The 24,873-nt window shown below is 48.7% G+C and overlaps 3 protein-coding genes across 5 annotated transcripts; 2 read left to right on the top strand and 1 right to left on the bottom strand.

The window, feature by feature from the left end:
- Positions 1 to 671: 671 nt before the first annotated feature.
- Positions 672 to 13,621, top strand: LRRC59 (leucine rich repeat containing 59). Its single transcript, XM_006218453.4, has 7 exons — positions 672 to 1,028; positions 2,749 to 2,808; positions 4,599 to 4,757; positions 4,985 to 5,089; positions 7,770 to 7,842; positions 9,900 to 10,073; positions 11,639 to 13,621. Exons 1-7 carry the CDS (start codon positions 924 to 926, stop codon positions 11,881 to 11,883), a joined length of 921 nt encoding a protein of 306 aa, XP_006218515.1. The 5' UTR covers positions 672 to 923; the 3' UTR covers positions 11,884 to 13,621.
- EME1 (essential meiotic structure-specific endonuclease 1) lies at positions 13,621 to 19,772 on the bottom strand. Of its 3 annotated transcripts, none has more exons than XM_006218454.4 (9): positions 19,738 to 19,772; positions 17,638 to 18,448; positions 17,427 to 17,554; positions 16,178 to 16,267; positions 15,963 to 16,084; positions 15,632 to 15,758; positions 15,285 to 15,400; positions 14,319 to 14,508; positions 13,621 to 14,087 (listed from the first exon to the last, which is right to left on the bottom strand). In XM_006218454.4, the coding sequence occupies exons 2-9, from the start codon at positions 18,422 to 18,424 to the stop codon at positions 13,911 to 13,913; spliced, it is 1,737 nt and encodes a 578-aa protein (XP_006218516.2). In that variant the 5' UTR covers positions 18,425 to 18,448; positions 19,738 to 19,772; the 3' UTR covers positions 13,621 to 13,910. The 3 variants fall into 3 exon arrangements, 2 of the variants coding, with proteins under 2 accessions (XP_006218516.2, XP_072794737.1); XM_072938636.1 differs by lacking the exon at positions 19,738 to 19,772 and adding an exon at positions 19,450 to 19,706; XR_012059531.1 differs by having other exon boundaries at positions 13,952 to 14,087; positions 14,319 to 14,531.
- Positions 19,773 to 19,804: 32 nt separating this feature from the next.
- On the top strand, positions 19,805 to 24,873 carry MRPL27 (mitochondrial ribosomal protein L27). Its single transcript, XM_006218455.4, has 4 exons — positions 19,805 to 19,885; positions 22,005 to 22,136; positions 22,559 to 22,626; positions 24,461 to 24,873. The coding sequence occupies exons 1-4, from the start codon at positions 19,846 to 19,848 to the stop codon at positions 24,665 to 24,667; spliced, it is 447 nt and encodes a 148-aa protein (XP_006218517.1). The 5' UTR covers positions 19,805 to 19,845; the 3' UTR covers positions 24,668 to 24,873.

Below are 24,873 nucleotides of genomic sequence, written 5' to 3'. Positions count from 1 at the left end.
AGAGAAGGTGAGTGGGGATGGCAGGGCCTCCTGGAGAGGGAAAGGTGTGGAGGCCATCTTCTGGAAGTCTACACAGGCCAGGGCTTGTCAGGACGCTGCAGGAGCACGCGGGACTTTGTCTACAAGAAAGAGTGGTTCATATCCTATAGGTAGCCAGAGGTTTGAAGGGTTTTAAGCAGAAGGGAGTGTTGGCTAGATTTTTAGAAAGATCATCTGGGCAGCTGGGTGAAGGTGGATAGAAGACAGACTAAAAGTAGTAATCCAGGCGCGAGCTGATGGTCGCCTGAATAAAGGCTGGGACAGAGGAGATAAGAGAGAGAGGCAGTTTTCCGGCTGATGATTTGAGGATTGTTAAACAGAGGACGGAGAGCAATTTTGAAGGGCACCCAGTTTCTGCTCCTAATCCAGGGGAATGGGAGATCAAATAAGGTCAGTTTTGGATGCGAGTTCTGGTCTTCTGGCCCCTAGTCTTTTCGCCTCTTGGTGTGCCAGCGACAGCTGCCTTCGCGGTCACGGGGGAACGCGGCTGCTTCACGGGGGAATGCGGCTGCTCCGCGGGATACCGGAACTCAGAGCCGGAACCCCACGCCCCTGGCAGTGAAGACAACAGCAGTGCGCTGTCCTGGGCGCCAGGGGGCGCCCCCGCACACGCTCGGGCCCCTCTGGCCCGGCTCGTCTCAGTGGCCGCGGAAGGTGACGTGGACACGGAAGTGGTCGTCGTCGCGGCGGCACCGGTGGGAGTGGGGCGCGGAGCTCAGAGTACAGCCGGTGGGCGGACGGGTAGCGGTGGTCTCGCATTTGCGGCGGCAGAGGACGCAAGCGTTGTCGGTTGAGTGCGAGTTCGCCGAGCCGACGAGCGGCTTCTCAGCCCTTCTCCTGCCAGTCGGAGCCCCGGAGCCGGGACCCGTTCGGCCGGCGTCACCATGACCAAGGCCGGTAGCAAGGGCGGGAACCTCCGCGACAAGCTGGACGGCAATGAGCTAGACCTGAGCCTCAGCGACCTGAATGAGGTCCCAGTCAAGGAGCTGGTCAGTATAGTCCCGCGAGGCCCAGGCGCCCACCCGCGGTTGGCGCTGGCCCCTGCGTGGGTCTCCTCCTTTTCCTTGCCTCAGTTCCCATAACTTAAAACAAGGTCGGGGGAATGGGACTAAGCCCTCGGAGAGGCCGCGTCCGGCCCCAGTGTTCTTTCTGGGAAGTACACGTGTCACTTTGGCGCAGTTCCAGAAGATGGGGAGGAGCTGCTTGTCCGGCCATGGGCTTTTTACGGGTCAGGCGTGATCTGCCCTCATTTCAAGGGCTTTCACCGCGCTCAGCTCTGTGCAGGACCCAAAGTAGGCCCCCACGGAGCAGTTACTGTGTATTCGGAGAATGAATGAAGAAATGAATGAATGACTGTCCAAGAAGGCCTCCAGGTAGACCTGGGTGTGGCCCAGAACCTGGCTTTTCTAGGAAGCCAGCAATCCCAGGAAGCAATGTAGGAATCTCACTGCCCCAGCCCTGAGGCGTTCTTCCTTGAAGAATGTGAAATCTCACTGCTTGATTGGCAAAGTCTCTCCCTAACTGTGAAACAGGCGTGAATCCTGCACCTATCCCTCCATCCACCTACTCCCACACCCGCAACCGGGATACAGGCCTGAGGCCCCAGGGACATTAGCAGTATGTTGCCAAAGTGGAGTTAGACCCTAAATCCCTGCTTTGCCCACCTGGTCCCGCACCCCCCACAGTAGCCTCACTTTGGATAACCTGCACTTCCCTCACTGCCTTTAACGAATTACATTTGCCTTTGGCACTTGGCCCAGTCTTCCCTTCTTGGCTGTGTAGCATGGAGGTTCGAACAGGATTCCCAATTCATAAACCAGCTCCATTGCTGATTTATGAATTGGGTGCCCCTGGCTGGCTGGTTAACCTTTATGTCTAGATTTCTTCACTTACAAAATAGTGATGATTGACCATCTCACAGGGTTGTTGGGAGGATTAGATAAGATTGTAATGTAGAATACTTGGCAGGCAAATGCTGAGGCATGTAGCTATGACCAGTGTTCTTCCCACTGTAAAACCTCAAACTTTTTTAGGTGGTCAAACTTAATTTTGGGGACTTTCTAACCGTTGGAAAGTGCAAGTTGGTCCAGTGTCCTTAACTGAATATTTGCCTTCTTCCCCACCCCAGGAAGATGGCCAACCATGTTTCAGCCAGGCCCTAGGACTGCTGTTTGAAAACATTTCTCTAGGCATCTGGTCAGCATTGCCCCGGGAGACAGAAGGGTCAGTCTTGCTGAGCCTCTCCAGCCCAAATCCCATGGGGAAGTAGAGGTGGGCTATGAGGGTCTTGTGTTCACTCTGCATTCACTCATTTACTCATTCATTCAGTCATGAATCAGCCAACGGATATATTGAGTGCCTAGAAGGCACTGAATGGGGACTATGGAAATCACAAAGCCATATCAGACACAGTCCCTGCCCTGAAACCTAATAAGGAGTGATGCTAGAGAGAACTTAAATGTGCTATGGAGAATTCCTAAGAATCTGTTTTCCTTTCTTGAATGTTCCACAGCCAAATCTCTACTCCTTGCATTCTTCTCTGGGTCGTGGTTGACTGGCTCATTTTTTCTTTCCTGTCTCCAGGAATATTATACTTTAGAGCTTTTTTTTTTAAGGCCTTTTCTAATTGTGAGAGCTTTCTCCAAACGCAGATGTTACTGAATCATTCCATGTGTTGATCTGACATTTTGTTCCCATTCCCTTTCCTAGGCTGCCCTCCCAAAGGCCACCATCCTGGATCTGTCCTGCAATAAACTGACAACTCTACCGGTAAGACTGGCAAGCAAGCACAATTCCTTCTAGAGCCACAATGCTTCCCTTTCCTGTTTGGGGGAGTTGTGTCAAAGGCATAATTTCAGGATAGACCTGCAGGCAGGCCACCACTAGATTAGAGTGAGTTGGGGTTAGAGGGAGGTGGTTTGTCTTAGTGGGAGGGGAAGAAAGGCCTCATTCTTTAGAACATTGGGAAAGCCAGGCCCCAGAAAACTAAAATCAGCAGGATGCTGGCTTAGACACTTATTGGTCTCATCTTTTTTTCTGCCTATTTTATTCCTTTGAAAAATAATTTATCTCCCTACTATTGCAATAGAGGAGGCTAAAGACCATTTTTTAAGTTGCTGTGTATTCCAGAGAGAAAGCTGTTTCTGAACAGCCTCCTTGTGCATCTTCTGATGGAGTATAGGAAAAAGCATGGTTTTGCGGGACTACCGTATCATTATCCTCCCAGTACTTGAATTACTTAAGATACGTTTTGTTTAGCATGTCTGATCTAGTCCTTTTGATTTTTCTTTTGCGACTTCTCCCAGTTCTCCTTTGCTTCAGCTGTGATAACACAAGAATCATTCAGTCCCTCAGCCTCTCTGGGCAATGGCTGGTCTCTCCGTGGCAGTGCTCCTTCACTGTCAGGCCTAAGTTTGTTGTCCTTGTTGCCTTTTCCATCCGTTAGTCTGGCCTCATCACTCCTTGCCATACTCTGTTGGGCTCTGGCTCAGGGATCAAATCTCAGAAGTTGGCGGTTTCTTCATTGGCTCATTAGTTCATTTCTGTCTCAACATTCTTCTGAGCCTCAGAAGATGTTTATAGCATCTTCCTGCAGCTCATCAAGAACCATTTGTAGGGGGAGAAGGTATAGCTCAGTGGTAGAGTGCATGCCTAGCATGCATGAGGTCTTGGGTTCAATCCTAGCACCACCACTAAAAAAATAAATACACCTAATTACCTCCCCCCCTGAAAAACAAAACAAAAAAGCAAAAACAAAAGAACCACTTTCCATTTCTTGGAAAAAAGCATCTGAGATCCCACTTTTTCCAGGAAGTATTTTGTCTCCAGTTCAAGACGGGTAGCAGTTCCTTGCAGATTGACCCTGACCCCTGCTATACACTTTGTCAGATTGTCACTGGGTACCCCTAAGTGCACTTTTCAGTCTGAGTGTGTTCAATTGTCTTGCCTTCCTCTGCAGTGCAGATCTACAGGTTCCCAGAGAACACACATAGCGCTTCATTAGCTGAGGTTGGAGCATCACTGCAGATGGGTGCTGAGCAAAGCTTAATGACAAAAGGGATGTTTTGAACTGTGCTGAAGAAGAGCCAGGATATAGGTGGGATGGGCCCAGTCAGTCAAAGAGCACTACTTGAGTTTTGCGGGACTACCATATCATAGGTGCTGCAAAAAATAAAGGAAGAATAGCACTGGGAACTCAAAGGGCGCTTGATCTTTTGGGGAAAGTGGATGGTAGCACCATGTTTTGACAGCTTCCACGGAAGGTGAATGTAGGGTGCTGTGGGAGGACGGAGTCACTCCGAGGGCAGCATGGAGGATAGGTCTGAGGGAGAAGGAAACCACACCTTCTCTCTGCCTAGTTCAAGCTATGCCCTTTTGCATACACATCTCACCACTTACCAGGAGCGAGGCTGCACATCCCTATTTTTATTTGAGGTGGAATAGCTGGTAAAAGGTAGAGTCGGGTTTTGCTCAGAGGTGCTCTCTGACTTGGGGGCTTCTGGACGCTTACATCACAGTGTGTGAGCCCAAGGCTTAGGTCTTCTCTCTTTGGGTCCTAGGCGGACTTCTGCAGCCTCACGCACCTGGTGAAGCTGGACCTGAGTAAGAACAAGCTGCGGCAGCTGCCAGCGGACTTTGGCCGACTGGTCAACCTTCAGCACCTGGACCTCCTCAACAACAGGCTGGTCACCCTGCCTGTCAGCTTCGCTCAGCTCAAGGTAACGACTGAACCAATGTTTCATGGCCAGGTGTGGCAGAGGGCTTGGGGAATGAGAGAGCGTGGCTGTGAGAAAGGCTGCCAGAAATGTCACCTGTTATCACGCCCTCAGATGGCTTTCCCTGCAGCTGGAACACAAAGAGGCTTTCTTCCTGCTCATTTGGTTCCACTTTGAAGGGCTCTTTACTTGCACTTGGGCTTACCAGCCTCTCCGCCCCATCTCTTTAGAGCCTGAAGTGGCTGGACCTGAAGGATAACCCCCTGGATCCTGTCCTGGCCAAGGTGGCAGGGGATTGCTTGGATGAGAAGCAGTGTAAGCAGTGTGCCAACAAGGTAAGCAGGTGGCTCCTTCACACAGTCCCCTGGTGCTTGCCTCTGCCGCCTCTTGGTTTTCCCTCCTAGGGCATCTGCAACTGTGTGATGATTGAGGCACAAATCTCTGAGCCTGTCAAGCAAAGGCACTTTTGTTTCTGTTTACTTTACAAGTAATAGAATAATACTGTTGTCTCTTCTACTGTGGTACTTGCTTAAGTACCCTGCTTAAGAAACCAGGACCTTGCGTGATCCAACATTGCACTGTTGACAGTTGTCTGTATGGAACAAGAGGGTTGGGGGCTGTGGCCTTTCTTCGTCATGGTTATTGTAGGAATTTTGATAATGAAGGTGTTAATATTTGTTAAGTTTATACCTGTAAGCAGACATATCCTGGACAGATCTGGCATTTGGTTTTAGTCACGTCATCTGGAGGAAGCAACTAACTGGCAGCCTGGAAAGCAAACATCACCAGTAACATTGAAGATGCTTTACACTGTTTCTTAAGAATCGTTTCTAGCATTTAAAGTTAAGTCTTTTTGGTTCACAACACCCCTAAACAAAGCCAAATAAGTCATCTGGCACTCAGCCAAAGCAGCAGCAATCTGTTCTAAAGCTGAAGGGAACAAATGACTATGGTTAGAGGTTTTGAGAGATGGGCACAGTGCCCATCATTAGCTCAGGGCTGCTTAGATAATCTCAACATCTGTAACATCCACTGTTACCAGAAACCCAGCACAAGGTCAGTGCATCCAAGAAGCCAAGACGACAGTTTGCCCAAGGCTAGAACTGTACAAGTGATCAGTGAAACCTTGTTTGGAAAACTTGGTGCTTTCAGAATAATGTCTGTTCTGAAGACTGACAGTAGCTACCACGGACTCTTCCTCTGTCGCACTTGCTCTGCATGTTTCATCTCATAATCCTCGTAACCCTGGGAGGTGTATGACTCCCCTGCTTCTGACGTGAGAGACCTTAGTGCACAGCACCTTCAACTAGCCCTTGTTCATTCAACCAATCGTATATTGAACCATGTGAAGTTGCTGATATTCGTGTTTGACTTACAAAAATAACTTTTATTGAGTGCAAAGGTCTTTGGCGTTCATATATACCTTCCAGGCAAAGCTCCAGGGAGCAGAGTGCATTGTGAAAGTGCTGGGTAAGCCACGCTCCCGGCACTGCTGCCCAGCGCTGTCTCCTGCCGCACCTTGAAGTACGTGTGGGAGTGGCATGGGCCAGTCAGAATGAGGTCACTTGTCTCCAGGAGTTAGTTCACATCTCACCAGCCCTGACCATGTGGATGCATAGTAACTGATCAGCTTGGTGCATAATAAAACACCTTAGCACCTTTTAAAAATAAATTTGTTAGTTCAGCAGTGCCTACTACATGCTGTGGACTGGGATAGGTAGACAAGGTCTCCCCGCCAGAGGCTCACAGCTCATCTAGAGGAGCCACTCCCATTTCTGAATTTGCTGTGTTTTCAGAAAACTTAGCTCCTGATGTATTGTATCCAAGCTAAAAGGGCGGCTCTTAAATGTTCCAGCTCTTCATTTAGCCAGCTTTTACCCGCTAAAATCAACTGAATGGTTGGTGCTTATTTAAAATTCAGAGATCAGCATGAGGCAGGGACTTGGAACTTGTGCTGCCTCTCCACCACGCTGGGCCTTCCTCCAGATCCTGCAGCTCCTTGTTGAGCTGCCATTTGTTAGTTACCTTAACCCCTTTGGAGCGGTGCCAGCAAGTGCAGGTCCTGGGTTACTCAGGACATGGTTCCTTGTGGCTTCAAACCAGGCTCTCGGAGGGAGCAGCTTTTGTAGGCCTACTCCTGGGCCCTCATATGATAGATGTATGCATATCTGAAGTTTCCACAAAGTAAAATAATTGCATTTGAATATACGTCTGTCCTGCAGGTTGTCTAGTACAGCAGTGAAAGAGACAGTTAAGACAACTTGCTGTCTTAATTTAGAATACTTAAGGTTTTCTTATCTTACTAATGCAGTCAAGAAGATAAGGTAAAAAAGCAACAGTGTTTATTAAGCACACGTAATGCCTTTCTCTTGGAGTTCTGCCGCTGTGCCCTAGAAATAAGAGGGACGAGCTTTGGCCTAAGAACTCAGGAGACCTGCCCTCTCAGCTGTGCTGCTCTCTAGCTGTGACATCAGAGCCTCAGTTTTCTTATTTTTAAAATGGGAATCCAGTCCATTGTTCATCACATCTGTATTGAGTACTTGTAATTAGCTAAGCCCAGTGCTCCTCTACAGAGCTATAATGGCAGTAGTCCCTACCCCGAGGGAACACACAGTCTAGGACTGAGATGGATAAGAAAACTCCCCCGGAGGGGGTGGGGGCTGAGGCATCCAGAGGAGGGGAAGGTCAGGGAAGTGTTCAGAATAAGTGCTGTCCCTGCTCATCACAGAAGGTTGCTGGGGGACTTACATGAAGTGATTGTAAATGGCAGGACTCTTGCAGGTTCCAGTTGGCATTGTGTTTCACAGACTTCTTTCCTGACAGCCCTGAACCGGGTGCATATGACTCTTAACCAGCTAAGGTTGGAACAGTGAAGATACAAAGATAGACTCCATTAGCTCCGCCCTGCTTCCAGGGCCTCTGGCGATCTGGGCTTCTGAAAAAAGCAGTCTCTTTTTGAGACTCCCCCAGGGGAAAATGACTCTTTGAGTCTAGCGCCCTCCTCTCCCTTTGCAGGTGTTACAGCACATGAAGGCCGTGCAGGTGGATCAGGAGCGAGAGAGGCAGCGGCGGCTGGAAATAGACCGAGGTAGGTAGCCATCCCTTTTCTGGTCTCTGCCGGGTCCTTATCCCAGCCAACTGGCTGTCAGCTTCTGGAGCTCGGAGCCAGCAGAGGAGCCTTGCTGAGCAGTGGGGAACAGTGTGGTAAGAGACGACATCATCTTTGACAGATCTCTCTCCAGGCCTGGCTTCCTCACTGGCCCTGCGGTCAGAGTCAACTGCTTGTCTTTCTGCCTGCTGGGAGGGTTAGTAAGTATCTCAAATTAAACATGGCTAAGCTGGGTTCTCTTTAGCATCTCCCTGTGTTCCCCAGTAATGAGAAATCACCATCCCTTTGGTTACTCAGTCCTGAAATTGGAAAGCTGTCCACGATTCCTTTCTTCTGATTTTCTCCCATCCCACCTGTCCGCAGTGGCTCCTCAGGGCCACCACCTCATGGACTGCCACAGGACCTCCTAGCACAATATCCTGGCTCCACACCTGTGCCCTCTCCACAAAGCCATTTTCCACACAACAGCCAGGGAGGTCTTTTTAAAACATAAGTCAGTTCTGCTGCCATTTGCTTAAAACCCTCTCATGGCTTCCGACTGAACTTAGAATGAAATTCAAACTCAGTCACATGGCTGACAAGGCCACTGTGGCACACACCTGTTGGCTTCTCTGGCCTCACTCTACACACCAGTGAGAGGATGCAGTCGACTTGAGCCACACAAGCCTGAACACACCAAGCACAGTCTCATCTTAGGGGTTTTGCTTGGTTTCCTTTCCCTGGCTTCCGGCTTCGGCTTCGTGTAGTCCCTCCTGTCTCTGCTCATGTGTTGCCTTAGGTTAACCTTAACCCTTTCACAACCACCCAGACTAGAATGGCCACTGCATCTGTCACTGTCATATCCTCAGTTATTTCCTCAATGGCTCACATCACTGTCTTTCTTTGTTCACTTTATTGTTTGTCTCCTCCTCGAGAAGGCAGACGATTTAGGCACTGCAGCCTGACTTTTTTTCACTGCTGTATCTCAGGCACTTAGAACAAGGCCTGGCACACAGCGCTATGACGGCTAGCTGGCTGACTTCTGAGCCTGCCTACTGGAGGAATCCTGTACTTGGAGGGACATACACAGTACTGATCACAGGCGGACCCTGAGATCGGAACCTCATGACCATCCCTGTACACACGTGGCTGCTGTACCGCCCATGTTTACTCTGACCGCTGCTGCTTTTGCTTCTGGACGGCACGTGTCGTCTCGAGGCTGCATGGAGTGTGTTCTTGGCATTCTCGTTGCCCAGCTGGAACTTGGAGCTTGTTTGTCTATAGAGAAGCAGTGGAAAGCTACAGTACTAAGAGTGCTACTTTTCAGCTACGGGATAGTTCAAAGAGGCTTTTGAGCCCTAAAAGGACATGTAACCACCATTTGTGGCATTCTGGCTTTGGAAAAATGTACTTCAGCCTTCCAGATAACTAATTTGGAAATGCATTTTTGGAACCCAGTAATTTGTAAGTTGGCTACTGTGTAAACATACTTGGGCTGTGAAGTAAATCTGAGTGTGACATAGGCTCCCAAGTTGGAGTCGAGAGAGCACCCTCTGACAAAGTGTTAGTCTCGCTTTTTCAGGAGAACATTTCCATCCTCTCTAACCCCGAACTGAGTGCTCAGTTTTCTTCCTGCTAGCCCTCCCCATGCCACGTTCCTTTCTGAAGCTTGCGAAGACAGGAATCAACACCTCCATTGTTTCTTCTCTTAATAGTTGGCGTTGTGCAAGGCTGTCAATGGCTGTGTCTTCTGAATCAGTACCTAATTGTAAAGGAGCACCAGATTCATCACCTCCGCCTTTCTTATTCCCTGCTAGTTACATCCCCGTAATCTCTGCTGCTTGTGGCTAGGAACCCCTTAATAAGGATCCATTGGATAAACCCTGAGAGCAGCTTATTGTATTTTAGGGAGGGCTTACTTCCCTGAGACTGCCTTCTAATACACCTTATGTGAGCCACGGCATAAGGGAAAGAGCCTGAATCCACACTTTTAATCACTTGGGAAAGCAAGCTGGAGGTCTGTGGGAGAAGCCACTTTTGGATCTCCTTTCTCGTAGAGGCCGAGAAGAAGTGGGAGGCCAAGCAGCGAGCTAAGGAGGCTCAGGAGCGGGAGCTGCGGAAGCGGGAGAAGGCGGAAGAGAAGGAGCGCCGGAGAAAGGAGTACGACGCCCTCAAAGCAGCCAAGCGGGAGCAGGAGAAGAAACCTAAGAAGGAAACAAACCAGGCCCCGAGTACGTTTTCCTCTCAGTTGCAGGGTTCCAGCAGGGGTGCAGTGGGGGGACTTGCTTGTGTTTTCAGGATAGATGAGTGAGTGAGAGAATGAGCTTGTAAACCTTGTCAGATGCAGTATACTCTAAGGCCTGGGAGCAACTTGGAGGGTCTGCTTGCAGGGAGCAGGGGACCCTCCAAGTGCCCTGGCTGGTTTGTTTCCCCAGTGTCACATGCTTATGTGCAGATGTTTGGGTCAAATGTGGCTTAGAACATTCCCAGAACAGGGTGTTGCCCTTTTTGTAAGGGTTATAGTCTGAAGTCACCCAGAATGGTGAAAACTGCGTATGTTCACATTACTCTTAAGAGTCCCTGATGTCAGGTGGGGAGGGTATAGCTCTGGTAGAGTGCGTGCCTAGCATGCAGGAAGTCCTGGGTTCAATCCCCAGTCTCTCCATTAAAAAAAAGAAAGAAAGAAAAAGTCCCTGACGTCACCCGTGAGGTGTACTGGGCTTTGAGTGTGTGGTGCCATCTCAGTACCGCCTGCACTGCCTAAGATTTTCTTTACGAGTTGGACCGGGTCACTCTCTTTGGTGAGCACCAGGGGAATCATTTAATCTGTGTTCAGGGAACCATGCTGTATAAAAAATACCCACTAGTGTTTTACCTGAATATGTCCTGTTGGATTTGTGTAGTGGTGTGGATCCACGGATGAGGGAGGACCATGTATCCTCTGGGCCAAAAGGGACCCCTGAGGGAGAGGTGCTTGAGCAGGGAAGCTCTGTAGGGAGTGGAGGCCTGTGCCTGTCCCTGCTCACCCCCACTGGCCTTGAGCAAGTCACCCCCTCACACCTTTTTGTTTCCTCTGTGTAAATGAGGATCATACCTCCTTATAGGGTAGTGATAGGATTAAGTGAAAAAAGCTACTTGACAGAATCATGTAGTTCTTGGCCTGTGGTTGCTCAGTCAAGTTTTTTAAAATGTTGCGTAAAAGTCCCCAAGTCAATTTTTTTTCTAATTATACATACATTTGTTAATTGCAAAGAATTTCTGTATATATCAGGAAATGGCGATCGCCTGCAACCCCCCCATTCCCAGCAGCAGCCGTTGTTACCAATATGGTGCACCGTTTTCCAGGCTTTCTTTTTATATGCATCTTATATAATAATAATGACATTAACAGTATTAATACATTTCAAACCTGTTCCCCCAAATGGGAGACGCTCTATCCATGCTAGATGCTTCCTGGTGAGCCCCTCCCTTGATCCCGAGGGGCCCAGATCATCGCCGTGTTATGAAGGAGAACTTAGGACCCTCGGGACTATGTGCTACGTGAGGCAGAATGAGTCCAGTTTTGAATCTACTCCTCGAGATCCAAGGGAGAAGGAGTTTGTGTTTTAGTCTCTGCATAGCAACATTTTTAAGAGCTCAGACGTTCTTAAAACCGTTTTCTTCTCAGGGCCTGGGGAGTTTTCAGCAGAACAGGGGTGTAAGTGGATCTGCACTGAGGAGACAAGCATTGATTGGTAGAGTGTGGGTCTCCTCAGACTGACTGGACCTTTTCTCTCCCATGACTTTATCCCTCCAGAATCCAAGTCCGGCTCTCGGCCCCGTAAGCCGCCCCCCCGGAAACACACCCGGTCCTGGGCTGTGCTGAAGCTGCTGCTGCTGCTGCTGCTGTGTGCAGCTGGCGGGCTGGTTGCTTGTCGGGTGACAGAGCTGCAGCAGCAGCCCCTCTGCACCAGCGTGAACACCATCTATGACAATGCGGTCCGGGGCCTGCGCAGCCATGACATCCTCCAGTGGGTCCTGCAGACCGATTCTCAGCAGTGAGCTTGTCCTCATCACCTGCTGCCTCCCAGCCTTGGAGCTTGGATTCCTATGGAATTGGGTTCTGCTGGACACAACCTGTTTTTAGCGTCAGACCTACCTGCCATCATCAAATGGCTGCCATTTGGTACTTTAGACCTCCTCTTTGTAAGACCTCCTTGTTCCTCAGTCAGGGTTCCCTGGTTGAATAGGGAGAAATAAGAGGTGGGGACAGTAACCTGCATGCTTAAAAGAATAGGCTTGAGGTGGGGAGAGGGAGAAACAGCCTTTTCTAGTTGTTATACAAAGCTGTGTAAAGGCAAGACTCATTTCTACTAAAGGTCAGCTGTCACTCCATTTATACTTTTGTATGTCACAGACCCTTTCTTTCATTCCTCCCTGGGGAGCCAGGGCAGGTCAGGAGGCAGTGTGTTATTGGGGACTAGGGGGAACACTATAGTCAGCAAATCTAGCCTAAATTTGGGGGGAGGGACATACCTATTTTTAAGGACCTCAGACATTTCAGGTATTTTAAATGATCATACAAAATCTCAGGCTGTGAAAGGGACTTCAAGACCATCCAGTCCAATATAACACTTGTAGATGGGGAAACTGAGGCCTTCCATGACTTGCCTGCAGTCTCTCAGTTTGAGGCAGAACTGGATTTCCACCCTGGTGTCCTTCCTTTCCTTTCCATCATTTTGCCTCCATTATAATGTCCTGAGAAAACAAAACTTACACTAAAATTGAGTATCTCTTGGCTGGAGTATAGACTCTTTCCTGGGAAACAGATTTATGACTCACAAACAAATCTCATAGCTACGAGGGTCTTGGGCAGCTCCTGTGAAGTCCTGCCGCAGCTTACGTGGTTTCTATAAAATGGGGATGGTCCGGCTCCTGGCGTCAGTTTGAGAGCATGAACTCCCTGACTGCCAGTAAACAAGGTGGACCCTTGCAAAGCCACACTGTCTGTGACAGCTCTGTTAAGTAACTGGTGTGATTAAATACCTCAGAGCAACCTGGAAACTCAAGCTTCATAGAGAATGAGGTGTAGAACTGTTTTGACTGTAGACATCACTACATGTGTACAACGAAGGGAAACAAGTAGCATCGTGGAGTTTAAAAGTGGCGCATTAAGGACTAGCACAAATAAGGGGGGAACTGTTCTCGCCTGCCAGGTTAAGCATTTTCTTGCTCTGTGGCCTCCTTTGCCTCTTTTCACAACAGCTGGACGGAGGGATCAGAAATGGCCACGTCATGGTGCTCATTCTTAGAAAACTCCAGATTGCGAGCTCTTTGCCTCTCCCCAGGGAGAGCAAGAACCTGCCATGTTCAGTCAGGACGGGATCCAGCTTTTCAGCACTAGTGGCCCATTTGGATAGGACTGACACACAACTGTCCTGACAGTGGAAGAGAGGACTTGTTCTCCCTCAAGGACAGCTCTGCCGCGCAGGCCCACACCTCACTCAGAATCACTACACATTCCTTTAGTCTTCCTCCAAGCTCCAGAGCCATTGGCGTATATGCTTCACTGAAACTAAACACATAGTACATAAAATGAGATTAAGAGCATACAGCAGTCAGCACAGTGACCAGACCCCGTTCCCTGGCTGGGGGGAGGCAGCTTCAGTGGGTGGGGGAAGGCTGGGGCCCACTCAGCCCTGTCGAGCAGCCCACTGAGGGCAGTTCACTCATGACCTCGAGATTTGATGCTGAGGTTCTTTTGGATTTCTCCCATTATTAAATACGTGTCTGAGTGGTCTGTCTTTGTTCCTTTGTGTTCTGAGGGCTGGCTGGGGTAGGGGGTTCTGCGTGGCAGCTAGGAGAGGAATGTTAAATGCCCGTGAGCACAAATGCAAGCACCTCAGCCTTCACCCCTACGTCGACAGGTACGGAGATAATTGCAAATAGCGACACCCACGAAAGCCTGCTCTAGGCAGGACCCAGGCCTGTGCTGCGGGTGACGTTTTCAGTCCCTGCGTTGCAGTCATGCTTCCAGGTGGGGGAGGTGGAAATCTCCAGCTTTTCATCCTTATCCCTGAGGGCTGGCATCAGTCTGCAGTGTCTAAAGAGAGATCTGGCTGCAAAGCTGTCATCTGAAGGTAGATGCGCCTGGACAGCTCTGGCCCAATACGGCGGGAGGTGGCTGTCACACCTTCTCCACGGCGCACCTGTATGCCTGCGAGCAAATTCTGGCGTTCTTGCTCGGAAATACACCGCTTATAAGCCTGAAAATGGTAAATGACCTGTTAATACCACACCATACACAGCCATTCCTCATGAATAAGGGCTGGGGGGTAAGAACCCATCCTCCCTCCCTGGTCAGTGTTGACTCTGATCTCAGTAGACCCACACTGGTGACGTACAAGGTATTCTTGGGCCCTCACTGGTGTGGTCCTGGAAACTGGCACCCCACTAAGGCCACAATGCACTAGACAGTGACGCCTGGAACAGCATACCTGGATCAGGAGCTGCGGGGAGGGATAGGCGTCCACAACAGCACTGGCCATTTCCAGGCTGACTCGGTTCAGCTGCTGAATCTGTCTCTTCCAGACCAGCGCGAGCCCCCTGCCACAGCGGTCCACCTTTGCCCCTCCAGCCCAGTCACTCTCCAGGCAGAAGGAGAAACTAGTTTGATCTCGGAGCTTTCTGAAAACAGCATAGTTGAGGAGCTACGAGTCACTCGTTACTCTGCTGCACCTGTCCCCTTAACTAACAGTTCCTCCACGGACCTCGGAAGAGGTGGGCACAATGGTCTATCTGGCCTAGTTAAACGCTCACTGTTCCCAAGCAGTGCCAGTTGATGATTCCTCTTAAAACATCTATTCCTTTTCATTAAAAGAGAAGGTACCAGAGAACTATGAGACCCTTGCTTATATTGAGATAGGGTTGTATTGATCAGAGAGGCCGTGTGCACAGGGTAGGCACAAGGGACTGAGTATCAGGCAATTTGGAGTCTGGTTCTGGTTCTAATTTGCTAGGAACTTTGACAAGTTGGTCTCTCCAGGCCTCGGTTCCCTCAGGTATAAAATGAGGGACTTGGACTGGATTGTCTCTGAGGTCTCATTAATTTTAAATTCTGGCTATGAACAGTCCTTGAGCTAGCTAGGCTAGAATTGTGTTTGACAAGGGCTTATTACATTGTGACCTGATCTACAGTGAATCCTGGTAACTTGGCCCACTGGTGACCCAGTACCACCTTGCAGGACACAAACTTACACATAAAGTAAAGGAGAACATTTTAAGGGGACTAGACTTGAAGGCTCTTTCCAAGAATGCCCAGGGTTAGGTCAGCTCCTTCTGCTTCTAGCTTGAGTGACCACAGACTAGCAGCAGAGTTCAGAGGAAAGGGATATCTTTGGGTACCAGAACCACTGTAAAGGACAGGGCCCAGCGACGGAGCCAGGACTTGATGGGGCACTCACTTGAAGGGTGCTTCAGCCACAGCCTTTGTGAACGTGCATGCAAAGTCGGCCAGCTCTTTCCAGCTCTGCACAATTCGAGCCTGGGCTTCTGTGTGTAGCTGCAGATCCACCAGTGCCTAGAAACCCAAAAGCAGGATGGACTGGAAGGGCGCAGAGAGACTAATTTGAAACTGCTCTCCTCTCCCTGTTCAGTGAAGCTGCACCCCAGCCCCTTGGCTCCCTGTTTGGCCCCTTCTTAGTGCCAAGGCATAAAGTAGTGTCCAGCAGGCATTTTACTCTTTATCAACAGCAAATTGGGTTAGATGAGAGTGGGCACCCACGCTGACTCAGGCAACAGAAGTTCTTACCTCTTCTATGTCTACCCTGGTCACCCTGGCCGCTGTGTTGGCCTCTAGTTGTCTCTCCTTCCTCTTCTCCTTGGCCTGTCCTCTGTTGGCCACTCCCTGTTTCCTTCTCCTCGGGGGATTCGGAGCACTGGAGCATGGGAGGAAATCAAAGAGTGACACCTCCAGGCTGAGCTCAGGCAGAAGAGGTATGCAAAGCTTAGAGTAGAGAGTCCCACAGGGCTGGTCAGGGACACTAGTTTGCAGAGGGACCTAGATCTGGGATAAACAAATTCACCCCTGTTGGCCCAAGAGCTGCCCCTTTTAACGCCAAGTCTCAAGGACAAATCCAAACCTGAAACAGTTCTCCTGATCCACAACCACCAGTGACACAGCTTTCCCAGCTGTCCTTGCCGTGATGTCAGTTACAAAGCTCTGAAGCGTTTCCTTCCCTTCCTCGGTGCTGCCCAGAGTTCTCTGTATAAATGGGCAGAAACTGCATGAATGCCTGCTCCCTAGAGTCATCCCTCTGTCCCATGCCTTGGCACCAACCCCTCTGGCTCTGCCCACCTGTTTGAAATTGTAGATCATAGGTACAAATGCCTCTGCCAAGAGCAACACCAGGATCATTGGCTCCTCCACCCAGTCCTCCTCTCCATCCTGTCAAAGGACACGGAACCCAGCAGAGGGAGGCAGGTCAGCAGGTGCTCAGCACCTGTGAGAGAGACCCAGGCCTTTTGGGTGAATGAACACATCCCCATCAGCCTAGTCCATTTTGCATTACCCTTTTTCTTCTGAAATGAAGTCACAGTTACAAGAAACAGTGATCCATGATCCTGTCCCTCCCAGTCCTCAACTGTTCAACCTTGGTGTACTGCATCTCAAGAAGCAGTGAATAAGAAAGGAACATTAGTGAGTTGAAATGGACTGAGAAATAACTGCCAGTATTTCTATGCATTTTGAATAGGGAGACAGAGAGAAGGAAACTCTTCCAAAAGATCTGGAACAAATAAGTAACTTGGGCTTTGAGGGTAGATGCTAAGTATGAGCTGAGCGGCCCATGCAAATACACAGGTTTTGTGTGACAAAGAAAAGAACCACTAGGGAAACTTCAGCCTGTGAGAGCACCTCTTTGCCATACTAGGGTGTAATCAGACAGAGCCAGGGCCGCCTTGCGGTCCACAATACTACAGCAGTACGGTATTACAGAGTGCAGTTTTCTGATTAGGTCCCTATAATAAGAGAAAGCCAAGACCCACAATATAGCAAAGCACAAGTGGGAAGAGCTCTGGGTTATAGTCCCCGCCCACCCCCGCCACCACTCAGCTGTGATCCTTAACAAGGCTTTCCAACTTCTCATTTTCCCCCCTGTGATGTGGGGATGAGAATTCCTTCCTTATAGGATAACTGTGAGAGAAACAGGGGCGATCTTTCCCCACCACAAGGGATGTCTGACAATATCTGGAGTCCACTCGGAGGTGGACTACTGAAATCTAGGGTGTGGAGGCCAGGGACACGGCTAAATGTCCTACAATGCACAGGACAGCCTGGCACAACAGGGAACTAACCAATCTGAAATGGCAACAGTCCCCGAGGAGGAGAAAGTGAGTTAACACCATTATTACCTTGAGGTACTGCGCTGTCCCTTGCGGTTTCCTTGTGTCCCACTCCTGCCTTGGAAAACAGTCCCTTTATTAAATCCTGAGTGTGCCATCTGCTTTCCTGCTGGGGCCCTGACTGATATATATCCCTTAGAATAAAAGCATATTTATTCTGTGACTCTCAGGAGGAGGAGAGACAGCAGCCAGAAAAGCCCTACCTCAGCGGGCCCAGCCCTTCTCCTCCAGGAGATGCTGCGAGGCACAGCCTGCGCCTCAATCACACAGGAGCACTCCATGGACTGCAGTGCACAGAGGAGCTGGCCCCCACCTTCCATCTGTAAGAGCACTGCAACAGAGGGGAAAGGGGTTGTCAGTGGGGCCCAGGAAGCAGTTCACACAGCACAGGGCAAAGAAGGATGCCTGGAGGACCTGGATCCAGCAGCACAACGATGTGCTTTAAGCATTCCTCTGGCCTCTGAGCTTTCAGCCTGTTGACCAGGGCTGCTGCCTTCTTCCTTTCCTGTTGCCTCAGGGTGCTTTCCTTCTGTCTTGCTAGTCCCCGCTGCTGGCATCTCTGGGAGTCTCTCTTCTGGACCTTCTGATTATGCTTGGTTCTCTTCTGAGGCGGGGGTACCTCAGCATTTGTTTGGGTTACTGTCAAGCTGTTGCTCTGGACACAGCAGGTAGTTGGGCAGGCTGGAAGCTGATGGCATGGATGGTCTAGCATAGGGTCCTTGCACTTGGATGCATGCCTTGCTAAGGTGTCATGGGGGGGAATATGAGGGATCCTTGGAAAGGGCTGGTTTTGCCAGTCACGTGATGCTCCTTCATTAGTCTGATGAGCCAAAACACTTTTAGCTGGGGAGCTGGAGTCCTCAGGGCTCAGCTGCTTGTGGGTCAAAAATCTACAAGTAAGTCTCTCAGCCAGGGGAATAAATTCCTCCTCCTCATCACTTCCACTGCTTAGCACCCTGACTGGCTCTGTTTGTGAGACAGTTTCAGCTGTGTCTGGGACAGGTGGTGGATCTTTCCATTTTGGTGATGGAGGACAGGAGGCCTCAGAATCTGAGATGTCAACCACTACAATCTCCTCCTCTTTCTGAGGCCCTCTCCTCTTTGCTGAAGATGGTTCCTTCTTCAGGAAGGCAAATGTTGGCAACTCCTCAGAGTCACTCTCACTGGATTCCAGTGAGAGTGATGACTTCTTTAGAGCCATCAAAAATGCTATCCGAATAATTCCCTAAAAGGAAAAGATAAGACACAGACTGTAGCATTGAATTCAGTCCACTAGATGTGTTCTACAGCCAAGCTTTATGGAAATAAATATGATACACAGAGAAATGGAGAAACAGAGAAATAGGGCATGGTCCCAGCAAGGTCAGCCTGGAACTCAGAACAGCTTTGTCTGTAGTCTAACAGGAACCTCCTCAAATCCTTTCTAGGTCAAGGTGAGGTATAAACAAAGTGGATGCTACTATTAAAAAGTCTTAATGGAGTAGAAGCGAGATTCCACATCACCCCTTTGTTGATCTCTGCATTTAAAATGGAAATACCGAGTCATTAAAAATTGAGATAGAATTTGCATCCTATAAAATTCACCCTTTTAAAGTGTACAGTTCAGTATGTTTCAGTATATTTGCAAGGTTGGATAACCATCACTACCATCTAATTCCAGAACATTCTCATCACCCCAAAAAGAAATGCCACAGCCATTAGGCAGTCAATCCATTTCCCTTCCCCCACCAGCCCCTGGCAACCATAAATCTTCAGTCTCTGTGGATCTGCCTATTCTGGATATTTCATATAAATGGACTCATATAGCATGTGCTCTTTTGTGAAAGACTTCTTTTACTTAGCATGTTTTCAAGGTTCATTTATGTTATAGCACGTGTCAGCACTTCATTGTTTTCAATGGCTGAATAATACTCCAATGTATGCATATAATACATTTTGTTTATCCATTCATCACTTGGTGGACATTCGGCTTGCTTCCATTTTTTGGCGACTATGAATAATGCTGCATGAACACCATGTCCAAATTTTTGTGAGGACATGTTGCTGGGTCGTGCACAAGAGTCACTCTTTGAACAAATATTCACTAACACTGTGTGACCCGGGATGAGCCATGTAACTCCTGGGGGCCTCGCTTTCATTTTCAGTAAATTTGGGATAATAAAAATAACTACAAGGTTATAAGAGTTTAAAAAAAATTTAATGCATCAACAGCACTCTGTACAGTACCTAGCAATCAGCAAGAGTTCAGTAACGTAAGCTTAACGACTAGAGAGGGACCTCACCCCTGTCCCCGTCCGGGCCTCTGCTGACTGGCAGAATACGGAGATCGGACAAGCCGGCCCCTGCCAGGCATATTCCACGCCTTTCCAGCCGGCATCAGGGCAGGCAGCTCGTCCACACGCCGCAGCAGAGGCCCCGGACGCCCCGGCCACGAAGCCGCTACGGAGCAAAGCTCAAGAGGTAGGTCCTACCTCGCCCGCCTGCCGGCTTGCCCGCAGGCCAGGCTGTACTCACCAGCAACTTCTCGCGCCACTCTTTCAACCGCCACGTAGGACCCGGAAGTAGATCTTCCCGTAGCGGAAACGGAAGGTTTCTGAGCCCGAAAGCGCGCGTACGGCAAGCATGGCGTTGGCGGCGCTGACGCTGAGGACGCGGACAGCTGGTAGCGGGACGCTGTCGCCGTCGCGGGGCGAGGGGTGGAGGCGGGATGGAGACCTTGCCAGGAGCCGGGGGATGGAGGCCGTTCCCCGCGGGGGACCCTGGGGGCGGGAGGGTTGGGGGATGGTGCGGGGCCCAAGAGGCTTGAGGGGCGGCAGTCGCCGATCACATGACATCTGGGGCGAGGGTCAGGTGACCATCCCTGCCTGGCTTGCAAGTACAGCTCCCTTGGCGGTTGGTGACTTCAGTTCCCCGCTTGCCCTGTCTGGCTTTGTTTGGGTTCCTTCATCTGTAAACATGAGTTATTACCGCAGGCTCATTGGAGCCCAAAAAACGAATCCGTCCGTTCAACAGACTGAGGTCTGTCTTTGTGCCAGACACAGTGGTAGGTGCTGAGGATTTCAGCAGAGAAAATAAAAGACGTAGTCTCTCCCCCAAGGCTAGTCCTTTCTAATGGATAAGTCAGTAAATAAGCACATAAATAAAATAGTTGTAAATTGTTACAAGTACTGTGAAAGAAAGGAAAAAATGTGTCTGTTTCTCTTTTTTAAGGTGAGTGGTCAGGGGAGCCCTCTGAGGAGGTAACATGTAAGTTAAGACCTAAAGGATGACAGGAGGCCTGGCTTTGTAAGAGAGGCAAGAGAGTGACTTGACCCAGTTTTACATCTTGAGAAGTAAACTTGTTTTTATGTGAATTTAAAGGGAATAGCAGTGGAAATGAGGAAACCAGATGGGAAGCTTTAATAGTAGCTCTGATGAGAGATGATTTAGCCGAGATGTTAGTACTGTCAGTGAACTTGGAGGGAACTGGGTGGATTTGAGATCCATTTTGGAGTTAGAATCCACAGGACTTGCTGGTGAACTAGATATGTGAGGTGAGCAAAGGGAAGGAATCAGCAGTGATTCCTTGATTTCTGCTTGAGCAACTGCATTTCCTTTGAGCATTGTTTAAGGAGGAGGATGGTAAATAGGGTGAAGGGCAAAGGTTTGTGAATGAGATAAGGTAGATAAAGCAAGTCTAGTTCCTGACCTTAGTAAGAAAGTGAATGAACGAATAAATAGGTGTTTAAAGGTAGGTAGATCCTGGTGCTGTGCTCTAAGTCCTTATCTTTGATCCTTTGCCCCAGCTAGTCTGTGTTCTCATTAAAATTTCAGAAACCTAGGTTTTAGGAAATCTGAATTTACGGGCTCCAGGGACCCACAAAGGCTCTAAAGATCCTGGCATCACCCTGACTAAGCATAGCTGTATCTGCAGACCTGAGGGCAGGGACTGCCATTCCTCGGCTTTACGTGGGGCACAAGGCTTCCATCCTGGTTAGTATGAATTTTAGTTCCCTTTCCTTTTTAAAATAAATGCCATTGACCACTTTGGAATGAAAATGGAGACATCAGATTAACAAGGGCAGGGTGTCAGCCTTCTTGGTTGGACTTGTACTTGGTGGGCTTGCCGAATGAAGAAAGGGCCCAGCCTTCTGAAATGGACAGGAGCCTGTGGTAGCCTCCCTCAGAAAGGCTGCCCTTTTTGTTTACAAGTGTCTGGTGTGCCATGGATGGATGGATGGATGGCTGAGAAAGTGGCGGGTGAGGTCAAAGCAGGCGCCTCTCCCTGGGTGTCCTGTGCTGGGCTCTGTGGTCTGGCCCCTCCACAGTGCATGGAGCCTTAAGGGCATGATGGTGAGTGAGGCTGAAACAGGCAGCTCTGTGGTGTCCTCTTGCTTGCGGGCTTCTGTTTCTGTGGTATTTGTTTCTCCTCATTAGGACTGGATGTGTCAGGACCTAGGGCACATGGTGTTTATTTTTTTCCATTAATATGTTATTCCCTCCCCTGTCTCCTAACCCCCTACCCACCCAAAGCCACACACACACACATGCACATTTCATGCAATGCTTACACCCTGGACAATACAAGGAAGGACTTGTCCCTTGTCATGGGAGAAGGCCAAGGACTTCAGACACTCCCTTAAAGCCCACACAGTCAAGTGGCATTTCTGCTCACATATCTTCCTCACCTCCCCTGCCACTACCCACTGCCACCTCTCAGCTTAGCAGATGGCCCATTGAGACAGAAAGAGAGTCTGATTGGGAGCCTCCCTGTTTGAACAACATTTCTGTTCTCTCTGCAGTTACAGCCCTGCTGAACCCCCCTCAGGCTGCAGCTCTTGCTGTCAGATATGCATCCAAGAAGACAGGTGGCAGCTCCAAGAACCTGGGTGGAAAGTCACCAGGCAAACGTTTTGGCGTCAAGAAAATGGAGGGTGAGAGTGTGGCTTGGTTTCCACTTCCCAGTTAGCACCTACCCTGCTACCCCTGGTGTTCCTATGAAGAGCAGGAAAAACACGCAAGGGCCCAGCCCTGTACTCTCCATTTTGCTTACCAGAACATTTGGCTCCTGATTAAAGAGGCAGATTAGAACTGAGGTGGGGTGGGGGGCCTGAGGAAGAGCAGATAAGTGGGAAGCTTGGCCATGCGACTGGAGAGGGGGCTGCCAGGTAGGGGACAGGGAGCTGCTTATGTCAGACTTTTGGGAGTTGGTCTTATCCAGGGGCAGGCCTAGAGGGTGGTGTACAGCATTTGGGCTAGGAAAGCGAGGGCTGCCATGTTTTCTTAGCAGTTTGCTGTGCCTGCCTCATCTTGGGGGCCCAGAGTTAGCTAGTGCACTTGTGGACTTTTCTTCTAGGTCACTACGTTCATGCTGGCAACATCCTTGCAACACAGCGCCACTTCCGCTGGCACCCAGGTGCTCATGTGAGTTGCTCTGTACCCTCCTGCCTCACTTTTTCTTCTCTAAAATGAGCTCTCCATGCTCCTAAGCACAGTAATTTTAACAGTTGCATTTAAATTGAGTGCTTATTAAATGCCAAGTGTCATGTTGATTCCTGGGCCTACATTATCTCCATTCATCCATACCTCCATCCCTAGGGTAGGTAGATATCATCTCTTGTTTACAGGTAAGATGCCAGAAACTTAGAAAGGTGGGGAATGGGGTGCGGGTTGACGGGGCAAGTGACAGAGCTGGGATTTGAACCAGGTCTGCCTGACTACCAAATCACTTTTTTGCCTTGGTAATAACATTAGCCTGGTTCTCTTGGGTGTCTTTTCTAACCTCCAGTTCTTAGAAGAGGAGATTTCTAGTGATTTAAGATATTTTTTTAACCTTTTCAATTTATTCACTTTCTTTTATTTTTAAGAATTCCTCCTTTACATAGAGTTATTCTTAGATGGCTGAAAGACAGCTTAAGTTTAATAAAATAGAATTTGGTGTGTGAATCAGAAATTGGGTCCGTACCAAGCAGGGATTTCAGTTTCAGTAAGTTGGTATTACTTTCTGAGGTAGGAAGGGTCTTTAACACAGGCCTATACTATATATTCTTTTTTTTTAATTACATTACATTACTTTAAATATTACATTACGTTAATTTAATTATTACGTTAATTTAAATATTAGTTTTGTTTCCTCTGTAATCAGTTTCCTTCTCCTTTCTTACTATTTTCTTGGCATTTTAGTAGGCACAGAAAGACTGATAGTAACCTATAATTATTTTTTAAATGCTGATTTCTGTGTGAATTGATTGTATATGTAGTAGCTTTATTTTTTTTTAGAACTTGAGACATTTACTGTGTGGCTCTGTTAACTCTTGGGACTTAATAAAATAATGATAACAATAATTTAAAAAGTTAACATGTTTTGACCTGGGCAGTGTTCTAAGCTCTTTATGATTGTTAACTCATCTCATCCTCAGGGTGATCCCATAGAATAGTTAATATTTATCCCCATTTTGCAGATGAAAAAACTGAGACATAGTGATGTAAATTAACTTGCCCAGATCACCCTACAGGAAGTAGTAGTGCTGGGATTTGAACCAGTCTGTTCTTTTAATCAGAGAAATATTGAATAATGCTGGGCTGCCTGGGTGCACACATCCAATCTCAAGTTCTAAAAGAAAAAAGCTAAAATATGGATGGTTAAAAAACTACATATACGATACATAATTATTTAATCTCTTTGCTCATATTTAGTTATTATGAAAAACAAGGTTAGAAATAGTACCTACTTTACAAGATAAGAATTAAATGAGTTAATGTATATAATAGGGCTTGGAAAAGTGGTTACACACAGTGAGTATTACATAATTATTAACTGATATTATTATTATTTAATTAGCATATGCATTATCCATATAGCTTTGAGCCTAAACTTTATAGATCACCATATAGATGAAAATGTGTATCAAACTAGTATTGTGTTAAGCCTAAGTGAAGCAAGCTGTCAAGGGCAGTGATTAGAGGCATTTTCCAGGGCCTGGTTGGGGGATGTGACCACTGTGGCCTCTGACTAGCTGCACAGACACGAGTCCAGGTATCAGTCCTAAGGAACTGAGTAACCACCACGATTGACTGTTGGAATTGTCTTGTCCTGCCTTTGTCATGGAGTAACTACTAAGCACTGAGAAATGAAGCCTGAAATGGAGCTTTTTGAATCCTCCTCTCTAGCCTTAGGCCTGAATCCTTGTGAAAAGTCTGTCCTGAAGCCTCGGGATGACCACCTGGCTGTCCAGCTGACTGAGTCTGTGTGTTGCAGGTGGGGCTGGGAAAGAAGAAGTGCCTGTATGCCCTGGAGGAGGGGGTAGTCCGCTACACTAAGGAGGTCTACGTGCCCAGTCCCAGCAACTCGGAGGCTGTAGATCTGGTCACCAGGCTGCCCAAGGGCGCTGTGCTCTATAAGACTTTTGTCCATGTGGTTCCTGCCAAGCCTGAGGGCACCTTCAAACTGGTGGCTATGCTTTGAGCTCCTGGTTGAGGCCTTTGGATGGAAACTGGAACACAGATGACAGGAGAGAGGTATCAGAAGTTGTCAAGGGTTAGAGTGATGACAAGGCCTCCCAAGGAAGAAGTCTGCTTGATGGTGACTGCAGGAGAATGTGAAGTGACTGGCTGGGAAGCCCTTTGGGAGACCTGACTAGGGGTCAGTAATAAAGTTAGCTGGAGTCATGA

This window comes from Vicugna pacos, chromosome 16, assembly GCF_048564905.1.
Source record: "Vicugna pacos chromosome 16, VicPac4, whole genome shotgun sequence".
NCBI lineage: Eukaryota > Metazoa > Chordata > Mammalia > Artiodactyla > Camelidae > Vicugna > Vicugna pacos.
The sequence above is the reverse complement of the archived record's forward strand: the minus strand, read 5'-3'. Positions and strand labels throughout refer to the sequence as shown.

Excerpts from the sequence above, each read along its gene's own strand:
- LRRC59 (XM_006218453.4), top strand. The coding sequence starts at position 924 with ATGACCAAGGCCGGTAGCAAGGGCGGGAACCTCCGCGACAAGCTGGAC. Across the intron at positions 1,029-2,748 it reads AGGTCCCAGTCAAGGAGCTG|GCTGCCCTCCCAAAGGCCAC; the intron begins GTCAGTATAGTC and ends TCCCTTTCCTAG. Across the intron at positions 5,090-7,769 it reads GTAAGCAGTGTGCCAACAAG|GTGTTACAGCACATGAAGGC; the intron begins GTAAGCAGGTGG and ends CTCCCTTTGCAG.
- EME1 (XM_006218454.4), bottom strand. The coding sequence starts at position 18,424 with ATGGCTCTAAAGAAGTCATCACTCTCACTGGAATCCAGTGAGAGTGAC. Across the intron at positions 17,555-17,637 it reads CGTTGTGCTGCTGGATCCAG|TGCTCTTACAGATGGAAGGT; the intron begins GTCCTCCAGGCA and ends CCTCTGTTGCAG. Across the intron at positions 14,509-15,284 it reads GTGGCTGAAGCACCCTTCAA|AAAGCTCCGAGATCAAACTA; the intron begins GTGAGTGCCCCA and ends TGCTGTTTTCAG.
- MRPL27 (XM_006218455.4), top strand. The coding sequence starts at position 19,846 with ATGGCGTTGGCGGCGCTGACGCTGAGGACGCGGACAGCTG. Across the intron at positions 22,137-22,558 it reads TGGCGTCAAGAAAATGGAGG|GTCACTACGTTCATGCTGGC; the intron begins GTGAGAGTGTGG and ends CTTTTCTTCTAG. Across the intron at positions 22,627-24,460 it reads GCTGGCACCCAGGTGCTCAT|GTGGGGCTGGGAAAGAAGAA; the intron begins GTGAGTTGCTCT and ends TGTGTGTTGCAG.